Source organism: Colias croceus, chromosome 22, assembly GCF_905220415.1.
Source record: "Colias croceus chromosome 22, ilColCroc2.1".
In the NCBI taxonomy this organism is placed as follows: Eukaryota; Metazoa; Arthropoda; class Insecta; order Lepidoptera; family Pieridae; genus Colias; species Colias croceus.
Genome location: NC_059558.1, coordinates 7,061,710 through 7,081,844, shown reverse-complemented (window position 1 = coordinate 7,081,844; position 20,135 = coordinate 7,061,710). Strand labels below are relative to the sequence as shown.

Sequence of the window (20,135 nt, the reverse complement as noted above, 5' to 3'; positions counted from 1 at the left end):
CAACATGGACATTCGACATGATTTTCGTCATGTTCATGCTAAGGCCTACTCGTTGTGAAACTCTGTAGAGGTCTCATCTAGCATTGCATTTAGGTCTTCCATGGATTCTGCTATGACTACGATATCATCGGCAAAACGAAGATGAGAGATGTACTCGCCATTAATATTGATTCCAAGTCCTTTCCATTCCAACAGTTTGAAGGCATCTTCCAAAGATCGTTCGCATTAATACGCTTAGATATTATTGTATTGTTAGTAGGTACGGTTCGCAGCATCGACGCATTCATTTCGCAGCGCTAGTTATTTTTATTATTTTTTATTGTTAAATCTTGTTGTTGACTGTTAAGTTTTTTTTATCTGTTTAAGTTTTTCTATTCATAGCGGAGAGCAAACAGTGATATTACGAGTGTTACATTTTTTTGAAGAAGAGAATGGATATTATGACGATAATTGATAATGTAATGTAAATAAAGCACCCATTTATTTTTGTACACCTTATCGTGTTTTTATTATCCCTCCGATTTTGCTGTCTGTACCCGAGACATGTGCGGGTGACGTCACATTTGACAAGGGTATATTTAGCATGGTCGACTAGTACTTACACTGACAATCATTTTACCCGCCAACTCGTTTGCATGAAGTTGTGGTTCGTGATAATTAATTTAATTTAATAAATAATGATTGCGAAGTTCATATCATAATGATCAAATATATAGGATTTGTTTGGTGAGTTTTTTTGGAATAATATATATCGCAATTAGGATTTAAAAAAATATAATCGATATGTTATTTGGAAGCATTGTAATTTGTAAATATAAAATGCAGGTAGAATGTTTATAATCTAGTAGGTACATAGTAACTTTAACATACCTACCTATGGTAATTACTGAAAGAGTTGCGTTTACTTAGTTACATCATAATTAATCGTCAAAATAGTATATAATAACTAGCAAACTGGGCGAACTCCGTTTCGCTATCAGAGACACCTTTTCTTTGCTATAAACCTCACGGAGCCCGAGACCTTTCCAACGAATGCAAAACCGTGGAAATCGGTTCGTGTATTCTAGAGTTATAGCGTCAGGAAGGAAAACCCGACTTATTTTTTAATAGTAGATATGTAAAGTCACGGAATACATAAAAATGGTACGTAGATAATATTTAAAATCAGTTATTAATTATTATAATCATAATTTGATAGTGGATTTGTTTTCGTCATATCTAATGGTAAATCTAATGGTAAGAAAATTCGCTACGAATTGCTACGAACGTTTAGCTACGAATTTTCTTTTCATGATGTAGTCTAACTCGTGAGTCGCGAGATTGCAGTGTTTAGAATTTATTGAAAATCTGACACAAATAATACCTACTCTTTATGCTAATCCAAACATATAATAAAATTGTAAGAAAGTCAAAACTGTACATTTAAAAAATAAAACAATTAAATATACAATTTATTAATTATTTGTCTAATCACACTTGATTAAAAATAACATAATGTATTTTATTAATTAATTACCTACCTGTTAACAGTTACACGATTTGAAAAACATTATTTAACTCACTATTTAGTCAATTATATAAATTTTTTTCAGTCTTGATGAAAATTTTCATGCTTTCTTATCGTAGAAGTACGTAGGTACTTATATAATATACTAGCTTACCGCCCGCGGCTTCGCCCGCTTTATCTAAAACCTAATAAATTACATACTAAAACCTTCCTCTTGAATCACTCTATCTATTAAAAAAACGGCATCAAAATCCGTTGCGTAGTTTTAAAGATTTAAGCATACAAAGGGACATAGGGACAGAGAAAGCGACTTTGTTTTATACTATGTAGTGATACTTTTATGTTCCTACCTAAGTGACTCCTTTAGACTCGATTTTTACCAACTTTATACGTAGGTATAGATTTAATTCAAACTTTGTACATTTATACAATAACTAGCATTCCGCCTGCGGCTTCGCCCGCGTTTTCAAAGAAAAACCCGTTCCCGTAGGATTTCCGGGATAAAACCTATCCTATGTCCTTTCTCCGGTATCAAAACATCTCTATACCAAATTTCATGCAAATTGGTTCAGTAGTTAAGGCGTGATTGAGTAACAGACAGACAGACAGAGTTACTTTCGCATTTATAATATTAGTATGGATTTAATGAGTCAGCATTTTTTTTGAGTATAAACTATAGTTTATAAGTATATATACTTAAAAATATTTCGATGAATAAATCCTGAACATTTACATCTTTGAACGAGGTATTTCTATAAATATCGTATGTAACTAAGCCAGTAGGTAGTACCTTTCTCCAATATTTTAAAGATGTGGTCATGTTCAAGGATCCGGATGTTCAATCTGGTGCATTGCCCTTATTAAGCTTTCGTATTATTATATTTATGATTATTCGCAACTCATTATTGTCATAAAAGTAAAAAGTACGACAAAATCAAGTTGCGTAACTACTTTAATTTTAGCTTATATCAAAATTGGTGAAATAAATTAGATGTATATTTTCAGAGCACAGTGTAGGTCACGTAGTGATGCGTACCTATGTCATAAATTGTCTTATTAGTCTCATATTTAAATTGGCTACAATTTTTACAGGAACAATCAGGGACAATGTATCTAGTAATCATTTTGTTAACATTTTCAAAGACATAGGTACCGACAAAGGTATTCATTTTTTAAAGATCGAAATAAGCTTTTGGTATGTCTCTTAGATAAATATTTATTACTAGCTTCCGCCCGCGACTCCGTCCGCGCGGAAAAATTAAGAAAAGTTAAGATTTATTTTTTTTCTACGTATTTTTCCGGGATAAAAAGTATCCTATTTTATGACCAGGATAATAAAGTATAATTATACCAAGTTTCATCGAAATCGAACTGTTAGTTTTCACGTGATGCCTGAACATACAGACAGACAGACAGACAGACAGACAGACAAAAATTTTTTTAATCACATATTTGGGTTTGGTATCGATCCAGTAACACCCCCTGCTATTTATTTTTTCAATATTTTAAATGTACAGAATTGACCCTTCTACAGATTTATTATATGTATAGATTCGTGTAGTGAAGAGCAGATGCATCTTATGTTAATGATACTGCACAATTAAATTCAATAGGAAAGGTATTTATTATCATCAGATTGTTATCAATTTTAATATTTTTAAATCCCAGCAAAAAAATTATCAAATTCAATTAAATTGTTAAATTATAACGAGAGAGAGGTGTGAAGACCAAATGCAAATATTAAAATAAAATTATGAAAAATATGCATCGACCTTTGTAAAATTTCAAGGTTAATTCATGTAAGATAATATTAATAATATTGTATATTGTTTATTGATTATCGATCTTTTTGCAAAGGGCGTAATTTTCGTAATAAATAGTCTATCGAGTATTGATATACCACAACTGTTCGTATTGGCTAATATCGCGTTTAAATTATGTTATAAATTATATTGTTATTTAAATTATAAATTGTAACAACTACCGAGCATACCTAACTATTGGATTTTGGACCATATGATATCTACGTGGGCCACACTGAAAGTTTTGCGTAACTCATAAATAAAACAATTTATTTGTCTAATACCTAATATTACGAAATTCTTTCTTTTTGTGTTATTGTAAGTTTTCATATAGATATCTTTAGATCGGTATCGCATGGCAATAATGTTAAAATTATAAAACTTGAAAATGTTAAGTAATTTCAAATTCGTAAGTCGTAAGAGGCAAAATTGTAACAATAGAATTTTAAAATTAAACATTCATACATTAAACAAATATAACTCAATCACACTTGATTAAATATAACATACCTATTTTATTAATTTATTACCTACCTGTTGGACGATTTGAAAAACATTATTTAACTCATATCACTATTTAGTCAAAAATATAGTTTTATCAGTCTTGACGAAATGTCTATACCTACCTACATTTTCATACTTTCTTATCGTAGAAGTACGTAACTAGGTAGGTACTTATATACTTTTAACATAATAATTAATAACTTTCACCTGTATGTTTGTAATTTGTATGTAAGCGACTCCTTTGGACTAATATTATTATATTTACTATTTTTTAAAGTATTCTTCGTTACATTAAAAAAATCTTTTTCATCCGTTCAAACCATTTCTGGAACCATGTTTTCTGCGTGCTGTTTGAAAGCAATCACGGCCATTTCTGGCCACGTAAATGTCGAACCACTCATTAAACCTTAGATTTTTGGGAAGCGAAGAAATCGAAAGGTGCTAGGTTAGGACTGCGTGCCGCATGAGTTACGTGCTCTATGTTTTCAGAAGCCAAAACTGACTTCGTTTTGTTCGCGGTGTGCGCCGAAGCACTTTTATGGTGCAACAAGATGCGACTTCTATATAGGTCGCTTTTCAAACGGCAAACAAATAGTGGTGTACCCATTGAGATAATATTACTACGTATGGAGGAGACACCACGAACAAAATCTGTGCGCCATTTTTTTGCTCTAAGTTTTAAAAATTATTATCTAGTTAGGTACTTACCGATGAAAGTTATTCCTTTGCACTTTTCCGTATTATTTTTATTATTTGTGCAATATCGTAACACACACGAAGGCATATTTGATGCGTTTCACTTTAATACAAATAAAAAATGAGCGTGCAGTTACGCCATACGCGTATGTTGAGCGGAACATAAATGAGGTAGGCAGTGCCGTCTCCATATTATGTATATCTCAATGGGTGTACCACTCAGCATTAACAGTCTTTGGTTGCTCAAGTGGGATAGTGCAGACAGGATTCGTCTTAAATAATGCAATCATTTGTTTGCCGACCCTTCTCGCCTGCCTTAATTTGGTTGGTTTGCTGTAACTTTCAAACACCCACAAAGAATATTGATATTTTCTTTCTGGAATATAACAATATATTCATATTACATATCCTATCACGATATTATACACAAAATAAGAATGTCCGTGACTGTACTGATGTCGTTTTTGTTCTGGAGTGAGTTTGTGAGCAATCCACCGGCAACAAAACTCCTAACTTTGAAATGTTCATGTAAAATTTTCTGAATTTGGCTCATACCGATCCCTAAATATGTCCTCGAATCTCCTAATAAGTGATTAAATTAGTCATCTGACGGTAGCCATATTTTCCTTCGTGATAAGTGATACTTACGTCAATTTTATTAAATTAGTCATCTGACGGTAGCCATATTTTCCTTCCTAATAAGACGTGATATATATAGCAATTTTATTAAATTAGTCGTCTGACGGAAGCCATATTTTCTTTCGTGATCGCAGTTGAGGATCGTCCTTCACTGAACCACAGCCGCAGTGAAATTCAGCATATCAATGCCTCACGGTACTCAAATGAGGTGTTTCCCTCCGAAAAGTATTTTGAAGGCGAGCAGTGAAAGCTTTCGGAGAAAACGAACTTTTAAAATCATCGGCCTAAAATTGTATCGTGTTATTTCCATTTTTTCTACGGACAACTTCAAAACGAACTACAACTTGAGATAAAAAAAACAATTGACAAGCGCTTCCCCTTCCCGCCAAATTTTTTTTTTCGACTATTGACACTTCACATGTCAAAAAATATAACATTCGAAATTCAAACATTTATGGGTGGCTAGAAACGCAAAACTTTTAGTGTGCACTAGGTATAAAGGTAGTTGAATATATTATTTTATTACCTATCTAGGTATGGTAAGAACAAGCTTTCTGCAGGCAGCTTCACACGCGTGGGCGTGGTAAAATAAAATTCCTAATGGAATTAATTGTTTCACCGAGATAAATTAATGTAGCCTATATTATGTTATTGTCTAGCATTCTATCTTCAGACACAAAAAGAAAACAAAATCCTCTCCCTTGTGATTTCAATTAAGAAGACATAATTATTATATTTCCAAATTATTACGACATTAGCACCTTCAAGAAGAAAGCCTATTCCTCTCTTAAAAACCAGCAAAAAGATTGTAGAGTCTCTGACACTGCGAGCGCTCATGGGCGGCGACAACCTTGCAGAAGGTGAATCGCCTGCTCTTTTCCTGGATTTGACATTAAAAAAAATTCTAAACTAACATTATAAAGCTGAAGAGTTTGTTTGCTTGCTTGCTTGTAGCCTGTAGGCGCTTTGATTTGAAAACTATTTCACTGTAAGATAGTCCATTTAACGAGGAAGACTATAGCTATTTAAAATTTAAATATATAATCACGCAAGGACCAATAGGAGCGGAGCAATGCGGGTAAAACAGCGGGGCTAAAGGCATTCGTTAACTACTCACATAATAGGCTTCCGCGGTATCTTTATATTCATTGTTCACAAATTATTTACTTACTAGCGGTTCCCCGCGGTTTCACTCGCATTGCTCCGCTCCTGTTGGTCTTAGCGTGATGATATATAGCCTATAGCCTTCCTCGATAAATGGGCTATCTAACGCCGAAAGAACTTTTAGACAATAGACAATAGACAAACATTTATTCACAAAAATAACACATTATTACAACAGCTGACAATCACAATAATTAAACATAGAAAAAATACAAATAAATAACACGAAACACATAATTTATGACAATTTTATACATAATAAATAAATAAGTAAATAGGTTGCTAATAAGTGTTATGGCTGTGAAAGGGTCCTGGCTCAGCATATGTCATGAGTCATATCATGACATATGCTTTTTAAATTCAAATATTATTCACATATTATTTTCAAATCGGCCCAGTAGTTCCTGGGATTAGCGCGTTCAAACAAACAAACTCTTCAACTTTATAATATTAGTATAGATATTACTGACGTAACAAAACTCTTATCCAGTGATAAAATAATAAATTGTTTTTTTTTTTTATCAAGTTGGTGTCTCTTATTCTGGTATATTTAGATGCTGATTAGATAGAAAACTGACAATTCTTATCCCTATAATATTACGCTTAAGTGTATGTTTAACAGTAGATTTGTCTTATGTCACAGATAATATAATATGTACAGATATGTACTATAAGTGGTACTTAACTATATTTTTTGTTTTGCTTATGTGTAATCTAAAAGAAAATATTTGCAATGCTACTTTATTCAGTCTTCTTTATAAATATTTGTGAAGATTTAATTCAATCATAACTATTTAGTATAAGTAAGCTCAAAGCTGTGGTATAAATCTAACGTTGTTCCACGTTATTCTTTCTTAAAAATATTGTTGTCAAAGACGATTAATAATAAAGATATAATATTTAATCCGAGTTCATATTTATAGTGCAGGTAAATTCCACCTTCACTCATCTGCTAAATGGAATATTTGTTTACAATACCTACCTTTATATTATGTTTTTTTTTTTTTCTTTGATCATCTTCTTGGTACTCGTTCTGGATAGTCACATCAGCCACGTGTTGTAAGAGTATAATTTCGAATATCAACCAAATAAACAGTATGTTATATAAAAATAAAAGAATGTGATGCGTATTTAAATAATTTTAAATTAACTACAAGTAAGAAATGCGTCATCAAAATCGTTTAATTTTTAAATTAAACGTTAACTAAAGAAAATATCGGCATGTAGAATAACCAATTAATAAAACAATTAACTATAACGATAAAGGGAGTTCTTGATTACATTTCAATATAAATAAGTTTTTAGTGTAATAATTTCAAGTATTTCCTTGAATTAATTGAGTTAATCATGTTTGTATATTTCAGTGTGCTAGTCGTGTTGGCGGGAGCGGAGCGGCGATTTCCTGATGGGTTTAAATTCGGCGCAGCCACCGCGGCTTATCAAGTTGAAGGCGCTTGGAATGTTAGCGGTAAATACAATATGCAATAATAATATTAAAATTCTTTATTTTTGCCTTCATAAATCAGTCGCATTTTCGTTGTGAAGGACTAGGTAGTGTCTGAAATAAGTCGTATAAAATATATCGATCTATGCTTAATATTATAATATAAGAATGATCATTTGTCTGTTAAGATTTAATCCGACCAACTCGATCGATTTTAATTCCTGTAGCCTATACTATAATAGTTATTGTATCTTTACCAAGTACGGTCTAATGAATGCTATTTTATCCTGAACTAGCTGCACTGCGCGGTTTTACCCGCGTGTCTGCGCTCCCGTTGGTCTAAGCGTGATGATATATTATAGCCTATAGCCTTCCTCGATAAATGGGCTATTTAAAACCGAAAGAATTTTTCAAATCAGACCAGTAGTTCATGAGATTAGCGCGTTCAAACAAACAAACTCTTCGGCTTTATAATATTAGTATAGATAAACTCAAGGAAGTTACAATACGTAACTGATAAAGGTGTGGTTAACATTCCTAATTATATGGCATAAACATAAATGTTTAAGGGGCTGACAAGACCAAATTTAACAGTGATTGCGCTCTCGTTTACTCCCATACAATTGGACAGTTTGCGCAAACGAGAGCGCAATATCACTGTTACTTGGCGGGGCCAGGTCGTAGAAGAAAATATGTGACTTAAGGAAAAGTGTGGGTCATTTGCGAAATATGACTCGTTAGAATTTCAGGTATGAATATGTTGACTTCGTGTTTTAAATTACAGACCCGTACGTTAAAAAAATAAAGACATAGTATCGTTGAATGATGATTTTAAGACCAATCTTTGCAATTATTTTCTATCGAGCCGATTTCGTCCAATGATGTATCGAGTCCGTCCACGGTCTTCAAAATATGATGAAAATTTACGTAAATTTTTTTTTGATGGTCTAGAATAAATATCTTTTGTCAGACCCTTAAGTACCGTTTTTACTTATTAAAACTATATTGTATCTATTTTTAAATGTATGTGTCCATAACAAACGTATTTCCTTCTTTCTTTCATTAAGTTTTGAGGGAATGTAAATTAAATCCTGCAAAAATCTCAGTTTCAGGATGAGTTGTATTATCTATTATTTGCACGTGTATGTAGAAAAGTTTGTAATATTAATATTATTTATTATTTAACACTTAATTAGTTGTACAAACAGGAAACCGTACAATTAGTTACAGCTAAAACAGAGTACAACTAACTTGGCGGCCTTATCATTAAGTAGTGATCTTTACCAGGCAACCACGGTAAAAGGTAAAGAGCAAAATGATCACTATATTGGCGGGACGAGAGGAGAAATAGCAAGAAAAACAAAAAAATAGGTTTTATCTTTCAAAAATGTACAAAGATAAAATAATTCACATAGACATACATAAATAAAATAAATAGGTATTCATACTAATTATATAATATACAGGGTGTCCCACTATTGGGACTTGTAGTTTTGCATACACTGATCACGTAAAAAATACTTAAACAATAAAATAACGTCCAAAATTTTTGGCTAAATTTTTCCTGAAAATCCATGTTTTCTTCTCTAGCTTCGCGTAGCCGGCATATACCGATTACCGCTTCTCTAATGTGAGCATTTTGTCTATGAAAACATAACGATAGCTCACGTGCTGGTGGCAAAATTGGGCGGGTTGCTTGTTATGGGTGTAGGTACACAGAGTTTTAAGAATTCATCTATTTGAAAAAAAAATGCGTCTGGAATTTTATAAGTATTTTTACGTACTCAGCGTATGCAAAACTATAACCTTCTTTGAGCTTAGTATACCAACAGTTGGTGTCCCTGTATATGTATACATAGACAAGTCTATACACTGAACGAAGAAGCCTATCCACTATCTTTTCGCCTTCAAATAAAAACCCGCATAATTCCGTTCCCGTGAGATTTACGGGATAAAACCTATTCTATGTTATCACAGATCTCTGTGTGTACCAAATTCAATGGTTTAGACGTGAAGAACTGACAGACAGACACAGTTTCTGTCGCATTTATAATGTTAGTTAGGATTGTATCTGTAGACTGTTGGTAAGTAATCGATAACATAATAATATGTGAAGTTTAATAGGTAAATCCACGTTTATACAATATACATCCTGAAAGTTCAAAATTATTGAAGTTTATAAAAAGTCATCTGCAATAATAATAATTTATTCAGTTTAATTATATACATAATATATACACAGTTAAAATTCATGTTTGTTAACAATGGTATCCATATAATATGGATGATAACTATAAACTTCGTATGACATAAAATATATTAATTGTTTAATTACCTAATTATTCTCCTTGTTATACCGATAAGGTTACCTATAATTAAATTAACTTTAAGTATTGACGATACAAAGTAGTTTAGCTCATACCAGTTATCATAACCTTAAACGAGGTTGGATTTCGATTACATTTAATATGTAATTACAATTATTGCTGTCAGCGTTTGATACGTTGTATAAATAATGCTTAGAAATTAGAATGAAAGTTTTATTTTCCTACTTGCGGTCCGCCCCGGCTTCGCCCGTGGTACATATTCACGTTTTCTCTACATATAAGAACCATCATCGTACTTCAAGGAATATAATAAAAAAAGAATTAAAGAAATCGGTTCAGCTGTTCTAAAGTTATGCGCTTACCAACACATTTTGGGATTCATTTTTATATTATAGACTAGCTTCCGCCCGCGACTCCGTCCGCGCGGATGTCGGCCTTCGCGTGGATGGTTTATTTCTCCATTTTGAGTAACTCTGACAATGACATCTTATAAATATCTATTGGACCCAAATACGGTTAGGCCTATAATAATACGCAACGTGTGTTCGCGGTTCTACAGAACAAACGTCTATGGATAAAACTGAAAAATTAAGATTAATTTTTTTCTTCGTATTTTTCCAGGATAAAAAGTATCCTATTTTACGCCCAGGGTAATAAGGTATAATTATACCAAGTTTCATCGAAATCGAACCGTTAGTTTTCACGTGATGTCTTCACATACAGACAGACAGACAGACAAAAAATTTTTTAATCACATATTTGGGTTTGGTATCGATCCAGTAACACCCCCTGCTATTTATTTTTTCAATATTTTCAATGTACAGAATTGACCCTTCTACAGATTTATTATATGTATAGATTAATAAATTAAAATTTTCCTTTGTTTTGTTCATTTCTTTAATGTTCTTATCATGTTCAGTAAAAGGAAACCATCAAGGTGGTCTTTGATTTCTTATGATGGAATAAATTGATGTCAAAATTAAAGAGCAGTCAGGATTATAAAATAGTAGGTTTGTCCTGCGGTTTTAACCACATTGCTTCGTTAAAATTGGTCTTAGGTATCTGGGTATGGGCTATCTCTCTCTATCTGTGATCTCTATCTGAAATAATTTTTCAAACAAACAAACTCTTCAGCTTTATATTATTAGTATAGACTAGATTTCCGCCCGCGGCTTCGCCCGCGTTTGCCAAGGAAAACCCGCATAGTTCCCATTCCCGTGGGATTTCCGGGATAAAAACTATCCTATGTGTTAATCCAAGTTACCCTCTATATGTGTGCTAAATTTCATTGTAATCGGTTCAGAGGTTTTTACGTGAAAGAGTAACAAACATCCATACATCCATACAAACTTTCTCCTTTATAATATACTAGCTTTCCGCCTGCGGCTTCGCCCGCGTTTTCAAATAAAAACCCGCATAGTTCCCGTTCCCATGGGATTTTCGGGATAAAACCTAGCCTATATTACTCGTGGAAAAAGTAGCTTTCTATTCATTACAATCAAACAAACAAACAAAGTTTTCCTCTTTATAATATTAGTGTAGATATTAGATGTAGAACGGAATAGGCTTTTCTCGGAATTGTTCATTGGGCTCCATTATATTAATGCTTTTACCTCAAAATTTAAAAACATAAAAATAAAAATAAAAAAAAATAAAAATTGTTTATTTCTTTTAAACAAGTTTTCAACTCGGGTTGGAGGTAAGTGCCTTCATTTAAGTGACAAATTTCACTTGTGTTAGAAGGCGCTTCTCTTCCATAACAATTACTAGGCATTAACAATTAAAAGAAAGCTTAAAAAATAAGGTAATACATAAAAATAAAAATACTCTAAAAATTGGTAGAATGGATGCGTGTGTGTGTGTGTGTGTGTGAGTGTGTGTGTGTGTGTGTGAGTGTGTGTGTGAGTGCGTGTGTGAGTGTGTGTGGGTGTATGTGTGTTCGCATGTTATTGTTTGTGTAATGTACGTAAGAAATTAAGAAATGTGATTTTTTTTTTTTTTTTTATTTAACATCTTCATTTTACTCCCTACTATTCACATGTTTTTAAAATGTCTTCTGCTTCTGTATAACTAATTTCTTTAAGCCATTTTAAGGTATGTTTTTTACATTCGTTATATCGATTTCCATATATATTTAAAATTTTATTTACATTTTTGTATAAAATTTCTGACTGTCTATTGTACTGACGCTTACTAAATGATGTGTTCGTTTTATGAAATAGTGGAATAATGTCTCTTCTTCTACGATTCGTTATGTTAGGGTCATATGTAGTAGCCTTATGTTTTTTTAGGATAGTTGCAAGAATATATAATTTGCGTACAGATAGTAGGCCCGTTGTGGAGTAAAGGAGTTCAGTAGAATATTTGTATGGTTTAAAATGCATAACCTTTATTAAAGCACGTTGTGCACGTTCTACTTCCAAAAGTTTTGTTTTTGTGGCTCCGCCCCAGACCGGTATACAATAGGTTAAAATTGATTGCGCTAGTGTCACATATATTTTGTTTAGCAAGTTCTTATCAGCAACATGGCGAAGTGTTTTAAAAGTCCATGTTATCTTCCTAATTCTGGATGTTATTAAATCTATTTGCGGATGCCAGGACAATCTTTCGTCAATTTGTATTCCCAGATATTTCGCTGAGGTGACTCTATTTATGTAAGGACAATGGCATGTAGTAAGATTACATTGGTTGTGGATTTGAATACTAAAGTTGTTAGAAGGTTGAGTTTTTTTAGTTATTGAAAAGCAAATGTAGTTTGATTTGGTTGCGTTTAATGTGAGAAGATTAGATTGTAACCACGTAGCAATTTTTGATAGACCTACTTCAGCTTTCTGTCGAACGGCATCCCATGATTTCTCCGAAAATACTACTGCGGTGTCATCAGCGTATGAGTAAATTTTTGCATCATCTAATTTTAGTTTACAGAGGCTGTTTATGTATACTAAAAAGAGAGTAGGGCCCAAAACACTTCCCTGGGGAACTCCAGTTGTTATATCTGTGTCATCGCTGTAGTATTGTCCAATTTTAGTCTTTTGTGAACGATTTTGTAGGTAGTCTTTAAATAATTTTAGTGGAGTTCCTCTAATACCTATCTTTTCTAATTTATTTATAAGTAAATGAACCGAAACTGTGTCAAATGCCTTCTTAAGATCAAGGAAGACAGTAAGGCATTTGTCTTTTACGTCTAATTTGTCAACTATGTGTGTGCTTAAGGCAGTAATGGCATCCTCTGTGCATCTTCCAGATCTGAAACCGTATTGGTTGTTTGCTAGTATGTTGAATTTATTAAGATAGTTAAGTAATCTGATGTTTAATAGTTTTTCTAGGACCTTTGATATTATATCATTATATTCATTATATAATCCTACTATTCTATTCTATTTCCTACTAATATTATAAATGCGAAAGTTTTTGAGGATGGATGTGTGTGTGTATGTTTGTTACTGTTTCACGCAAATACTACTGAACCGATTACAATGAAATTTAGCACACATATAGAGGGTAACTAGAATTAACACATAGGATAACTTTTATCCAGGAAATCCCACGGGAACGGGAACTATGCGGGTTTTTCTTTGAAAACGCGGGCAAAGCCACGGGCGGAAAGCTACTTATTAATAATTCAGTCGGTTGTTGTTAACGCACGCATTCACGTGCTACGCTGCGTAGTGCGTCACAACTCTCAGTGCGTCTAAATCGCCGTAGGTCTACACATTTATGAGCATTTATGTGGTCATAAAAGACATTGGTTGCTTATTAGATGCAACGACTGATCAGTTGCACCCTTTTAAAATATGATTAATATATAAAGTATTGATCTAATTTCTTTGATATTGCACCCTCACTTTTGTAGTGTTCATTGTTTTCTTATTGTGCCAAGCTGTACCTGAAACTTCTATGTAGTGTATTTCAGGCACCAGTCTCGGAACATCTACGTTTTTAGTATAATAAAATTGGGTAACTACTAATGCTGTGAGGACTGAATAAAGAAGATGACAATTCCTATATATGAATCAGTCAATCCTTAAATGAGTGTTATTTAAGGATTTTCTGTATTTTTTTTCTCTTTTGATTTGAAAATGTTAATTGTCTAAACATTTGCGAAATTGCAATAGTAATTATATAAATATTGATATTGTGTCTGAAATGAAATTCTATTTTTTATTGTTTACGTTTCAGATAAAACACCCAGCATATGGGATACATACGTCCACGAAAAACCACACGTGATAGCCGATGGTTCGAATGGTGACGTTGCGTGCAATTCGTATTACAAGTGGCGGGAGGATATAGAGCTGGCTGCCGAATTGGGATTGCATTACTATCGGTAGGATATTTTGACGTGTTGTGTAGGGGGTATGAAATTAAGTATATATAGGACCATATTGGCACGATATTTTATCGTGAGGTGAAGGTGGTCCTGATAGAAATGATGTGATAAGTCAATTGTTAGGTACGAGACGATCAAATATTATTAGAATCAAACATCTCCATACTAATCAACAACTATAATTATGTAAACGTATGAATCGTTGAGTTAATATTAACGTATTGATTATACAGCCACATATTTATACAGTACAAAATAAATTGTTTTATGTGTTCTAATGCAGTGAATATTTCTTAAAAGAACATTCCTTTGTTTAATGAGGCAAATTTTACTGTACTTTAATTACGTTACAGAAATTAGAAAGAAGCTAGGCACGTAACTATTTAAACCTTTACGCTTTTCTGATTACTGAATTGGCTGAATGCATTATCCAAATAAAACTAGAATGTTCGTCTGAACAACTTTATTTATTGAAATTACCACTTCTACAAAACTACTCAATATCACCGGAAGACATCCCTGTCCATTGTATAATGTATTACAGATTATCAATATCCTGGCCACGATTGCTGCCAAATGGTTTTACCAATATTATAAGTGAAGATGGCATGAGATTCTACAACGATCTTATTGATGGATTACTGGAGAAGGGAATTGAACCTGTCGTCACATTGTACCATTGGGATCTGCCACAGAACTTACAGGATTTAGGTATTTGTTTGGAATTAATACGCTTGATAGATCTTTGAAAAGTCCTTAAAACGTCTCATCAATATTTTGTTTGGGAATAATTGATTTGCTAATTAATGTAAAAGCTTAATTTTAGTTAGAACACAAAAGATTAAATAATATAATATTTTGATTTTGACTCACTGTACGATTTTAATAATTTATGAAAATTCATTTTAATAACTCAGCCCCCGGAATCACAGACACAATAGAAAATCTATTGTGTCGTGGACCGATCGGGCCGCTCGGGGCTCAATGGGTTAATTAACAAAATACCTCGTAGTTCAGGGCCGTAATATCGTATCATATAACTTGGAAGGTTCTATAAGAAATATATTTAGTCCCCAAATAATTATTAAACAATATAATCACAAAAAGAAAAGAGGTTAAACCTATACGCATATTAAAAACTTATTATTCCTTTATTCCAGGTGGCTGGACGAACCCCCTTATCGTAGGTTGGTTCAAAGACTACGCAAGAATTGTGTACACTCTCTTTGGAGATCGAGTCAAAACCTGGATAACAATCAACGAAGCCATCGCTGTATGTGAAGTGGCATATACCATGGGTGCATTCGCCCCTGGTATATCTAGTCCTGGTATTGGCAGTTATTTGTGTGGAAAGAATATTTTAATGGCTCATGCTGCTGCTTGGAGAGTATATGATGAAGAGTTTAAGCCGAAATATCATGGTAAAGAAACAGTTATAATTATTTTTTTCCTTTTGATATTCGATGTTTTGACTTGGTAAGGATCAACCCGTATTGATACGCAAAACGGTATATACCGTAGGTATAGGTATTTTTGCGCAAGGAGTAGACAAATACATTCTTCTAACCTTATCAAGTTATGTTATTTAAACAGATTTTGGAATATTTTGTAAAAGATTATTCTCGTAATAATGTGAAAAATAATAATCAAAACTTTGCCTGAAGATAATTGATTTTTTTTTCCAAGATTCTGCATATTTACAGATTTTATTATATGTCACAGCTGCAAATAATGAAATGAGTATTTGATGTAATCTTTATCGTTTTAGGCAAAGTATCTCTTACAAATCTAGTATTTTGGATGGAGCCATATTCCGAGGAATTTATAGAAGAAGCTGAATTAGCAATGCAGTACGCAGTAAGTATTTCTATAACTATTCACATGACGCACCACTAACGCATGACACGAGATTGACGCAACGTTGCCGCACCGCACGATGAACACATGTTGAGCTATAGACGGGACGTTGCCGCTCCGTAGACACCGTTTTTTTTTGCGAATGCTTTCATCCTGCGTTTCTACGCAAGCATTCGTATTGTAATCTTCAACTGGCGAAACGTGGGCATGACATGTGTAATCCATTATTTTTATATGACATTCTTTTCTCGAGGATTGTTGTTACACAACATAACAGTAATAAATAACAAAAAATATGACGATTGTACAAATAGCGATGATATTGTTAGAATAATCTTCAACACGGTCCAAGAATGTAGAGTCTACATTCTTGTCTCCTCTTGTCTAGTTCAACTTACCGCCTACATTGTAGACGGTAAGTTAAACTAGATTTCTTATTGTATTACAGGCAGGATTTTATTCTCACGCCATTTATACGAAAGAGGGAGGTTGGCCGCCGACCTTTGAGAAATATATCGCGGAAAAGAGCAAAAGAGAAGGGTACCCAAGATCCAGGCTGCCTGCGTTTACAGAAGAAGAGAAAAAGTTTGTAAAAGGTAAGATACGTTCAGTCCAATTTGTTTGAATATATTAAGTCAAGTTATGTTATTTTAACAGATTTTGGTTGGTTTGATTCTCGAATGTGTTAAACGAATGTTTTTAAATCATAGACTGCAATTTTTTATCTTTTCAAACGAGTAAAATTTTCTATTTACAATATTAAGTAACCAGACATAGGCAAACCTCTATGTTCATCACACAAATATTTGCCCTGGGTGGGAATCGAACCCACGACCTCTGGCTACCTTCCGATTCCATCATAAAATCAGCTCTATGTCATGATAATTTTTCATCAGTATCCAATTTACATAGGTATACAAAATTTCAGCTCAATCTGTAACCGGGAAGTGAATCAAAGTTACTTGCTAGATTTTCAATTAAGTCATCGAGATCAGACAAAAATGCTCATAAAATAAAAACTATCCGGCCTATCCGAATATAATTTTTATGGGACCAATTCGACGCCATTCCGCATCAAACAAAAAAAGTATCAAGTAAATCCGTTCTGAAACCTCGGAGTAATCGGTGTATATACATAAAAAAATATATACCGGCCGAATTTATAACCTCCTCCTTTTTTTTGAAGTCGGTTAAAGAGAAATATTTTCTATCTACAATATTAAGGGTATTTACTTTCCTCACACGTGAAATTACAAATATCCTTCCTGTACATAGTTTGTTAAAAATAAACAATAACACGCTCACACGCAGGCACACACGACTTCTACGCAGTGAACTACTACTCGAGCCGGTTAGCTCGCTCTCTGCAGCCGGGCGAAACAGCCGGCTTGTGGCCGTTTTTCGGTGCGGGGGAGATAGATGTGTTTCTCGATGTTCATCCTGATTGGCCGCAAGCAGATAACAGCTGGTTTTTCGTGAGTGAAAAAATTTAATCGTAAAAGTTTTTACACGGGTCAATTTTCTAGATAATTAATTTAGATGTCACTTTAGGTTAAGTTTTGAATAAACAATTTCACGTGTCACCTTTGCAGCTTAAGATATATTCAAACAATTTGACGTGTCACTTTTGCAGCTTAAGATATAATTTAACAATTTTCCGTGTTAATTTTGCAAGCTAAAGATACAATTAAACAATTTAACTTGTCACTTTTGCAGCTAAAGATACAATTAAATAATTTAACGTGTGACTTTTGCAGTTAGAGATACAAGTAAACAATTTAACGTGTGACTTTTGCAGCTAAAGTTATAAATAAACATTATCTAATAAAATTATTTGACGTATTACATAATAATTCCACATATCTTCTTTCTAACTAATAATAAATTTCAGGTAAACCCCCCAGGTCTACGCAAATTGCTAGTCTGGTTGAAGAAAAACTACGGTGACTTGGAATACATGATCATGGAGAACGGTTATTCTACAAGTGATCGAGATCTCAATGATTCTAAAAGAATACAGTACTATCAAGACCATTTAGAGCAAGTAAGTTTTTATAATATGACTTTATATTAATTGTTATATTAGTTACATACAAACTTGCTTGGATAATTATTTAATAGAATCTATCGGCTATCCAATTTTGATTTTTATAATTAACAAAGAAAAGCTAAATTTTGATGTTGGGAGCCCTTATAAGATTGAACATTTTCACAAAATATAACCACAATTCCAAAAATTATTTTATATGACAAAACAAGAAAAGCAAAATATTAAATTTTTAAACTGAATTGTAAATACACATACATATACATATTTTTTCCTATAAACGGAGATTTACAAGCAACGTTAAAATACGCATACGCGCTACGCTGCGTATAGCGGTGAAGTGTGACAACTGTCAACCGCCCAACGCGATAATTGCGGTTGTATGAAACGCTGTTTGTGCGTTTTTCCACATGTGACTTACAAAATATATAGTTTATAGCGTGTGGTATTATAGTACTTTACTTATATTCTAAATCTGAAGTTTTTTGGTAATCGTAGTCCTTTTTTTTATAGTTCCTGGTTTAGTGAAATATTTTTTTGAGTGTTAGATAGTCAATTTATCGATGAAGGCTATATTATGTCATCTGGCAAAGACCAATAGGAGCGTAGCAATGCGGGCAAAACCGCGTGGCACAGTAGTATATTACCTTATGTAGCATAAAGTTTAAATGGCCTTACAGGAGGCCCGTGTTTATGCCCAGCAGTGGGAACGTAGGTATATAAGGGCTGTGGGGCTGATGATGAAGTTGATGATGATGAGCCGTAGTTTTAAGTAATTTCACATCTTTTAACTGTAACTAAATTATTGCCTGATATAAATATCACTTTAAAATGTTATTCAAGCGATTTTTAAGTAAACTTCGGTTTCCAGGTGTTGCTTGCGATACAGGACGGTGTGAATGTAACAAGATATACAGCATGGACTCTGTTAGATAACTTTGAATGGACTGATGGTTACACGTAAGTTATGTTGTGTAAAATGTAAAAAATATATGATTTTAACTTAAAGTTTAGGTTCGCAATGATCCAAGAAAACTTATATAGACAATCTATTACAAGTTAATGGGAATATTCCCATTAAAAGATTTTAAAATAACTAATACCACAGCAAAAATACACAAAAAATAAGTAAAATGTTAAATCAAATAACCAAAAGGCTACCTTATAGCCAGATAGCGATCTCTTCCAGACCACGATGAGTAATAAGATAATATTATAAGAGAGTAAAGATAATGTTATAAAAATAGTTTTTTTTTTGTAATTTCCAGGTCTAAATTTGGTTTAATCGATGTGGACTTCAACGATCCTTCCCGGAAGCGAACACTACGCAAATCCGCCTGGTTTTACGCAAATATAATTGAAACGCACTCATTGGACGATATTAATACTATAAATAGCTTTAATGGAGAATATTAAAATATTATTAGTATTATTAAATTAGTCATTTATATAATAAAATTTTGTTGATTTTCAGTTGTTGTTTTCTTTGCAAGAAATTATAACTCCATTTCGTAAAGTACCTAAAGGACTGCACCCTGCAGAGAATTCTAATAGAACCTTTTTTATACTTTCACAACTGTAATTCTTAATCATAAATCTGTAAATACAAGGTAAATACATTGAAGTACCTATATGAATTATATGAAGTATATGTAGCTTAATGTTTTATTATGTTATATTGTGTGCACCTATTTGTAAGTCAGTCTTGAATACACCTTATAACCGAACGGTTGTTTCATTTGAACTCCAAGCCTCTATCCATACTTCATGGCGACCCTAGCCAGTTCCTAGAAAAATGATAGCGCGACGCCGGACACC

General features: G+C 33.0%; 1 protein-coding gene across 1 annotated transcript; it reads left to right on the top strand.

Moving 5' to 3' along the window:
• Positions 1 to 639: 639 nt before the first annotated feature.
• LOC123701787 (myrosinase 1-like) lies at positions 640 to 19,790 on the top strand. Its single transcript, XM_045649345.1, has 11 exons — positions 640 to 726; positions 7,677 to 7,780; positions 14,263 to 14,410; positions 14,958 to 15,124; positions 15,574 to 15,834; positions 16,182 to 16,270; positions 16,719 to 16,866; positions 17,582 to 17,745; positions 18,162 to 18,314; positions 19,189 to 19,277; positions 19,586 to 19,790. Exons 1-11 carry the CDS (start codon positions 701 to 703, stop codon positions 19,731 to 19,733), a joined length of 1,497 nt encoding a protein of 498 aa, XP_045505301.1. The 5' UTR covers positions 640 to 700; the 3' UTR covers positions 19,734 to 19,790.
• Positions 19,791 to 20,135: the final 345 nt, after the last annotated feature.

Coding starts and splice junctions, on each gene's coding strand:
- LOC123701787 (XM_045649345.1), top strand. CDS start 701: ATGATCAAATATATAGGATTTGTTTG. Junction 7,781..14,262: donor AGGCGCTTGGAATGTTAGCG/GTAAATACAATA, acceptor TTTACGTTTCAG/ATAAAACACCCAGCATATGG. Junction 15,125..15,573: donor ACAGAACTTACAGGATTTAG/GTATTTGTTTGG, acceptor CCTTTATTCCAG/GTGGCTGGACGAACCCCCTT.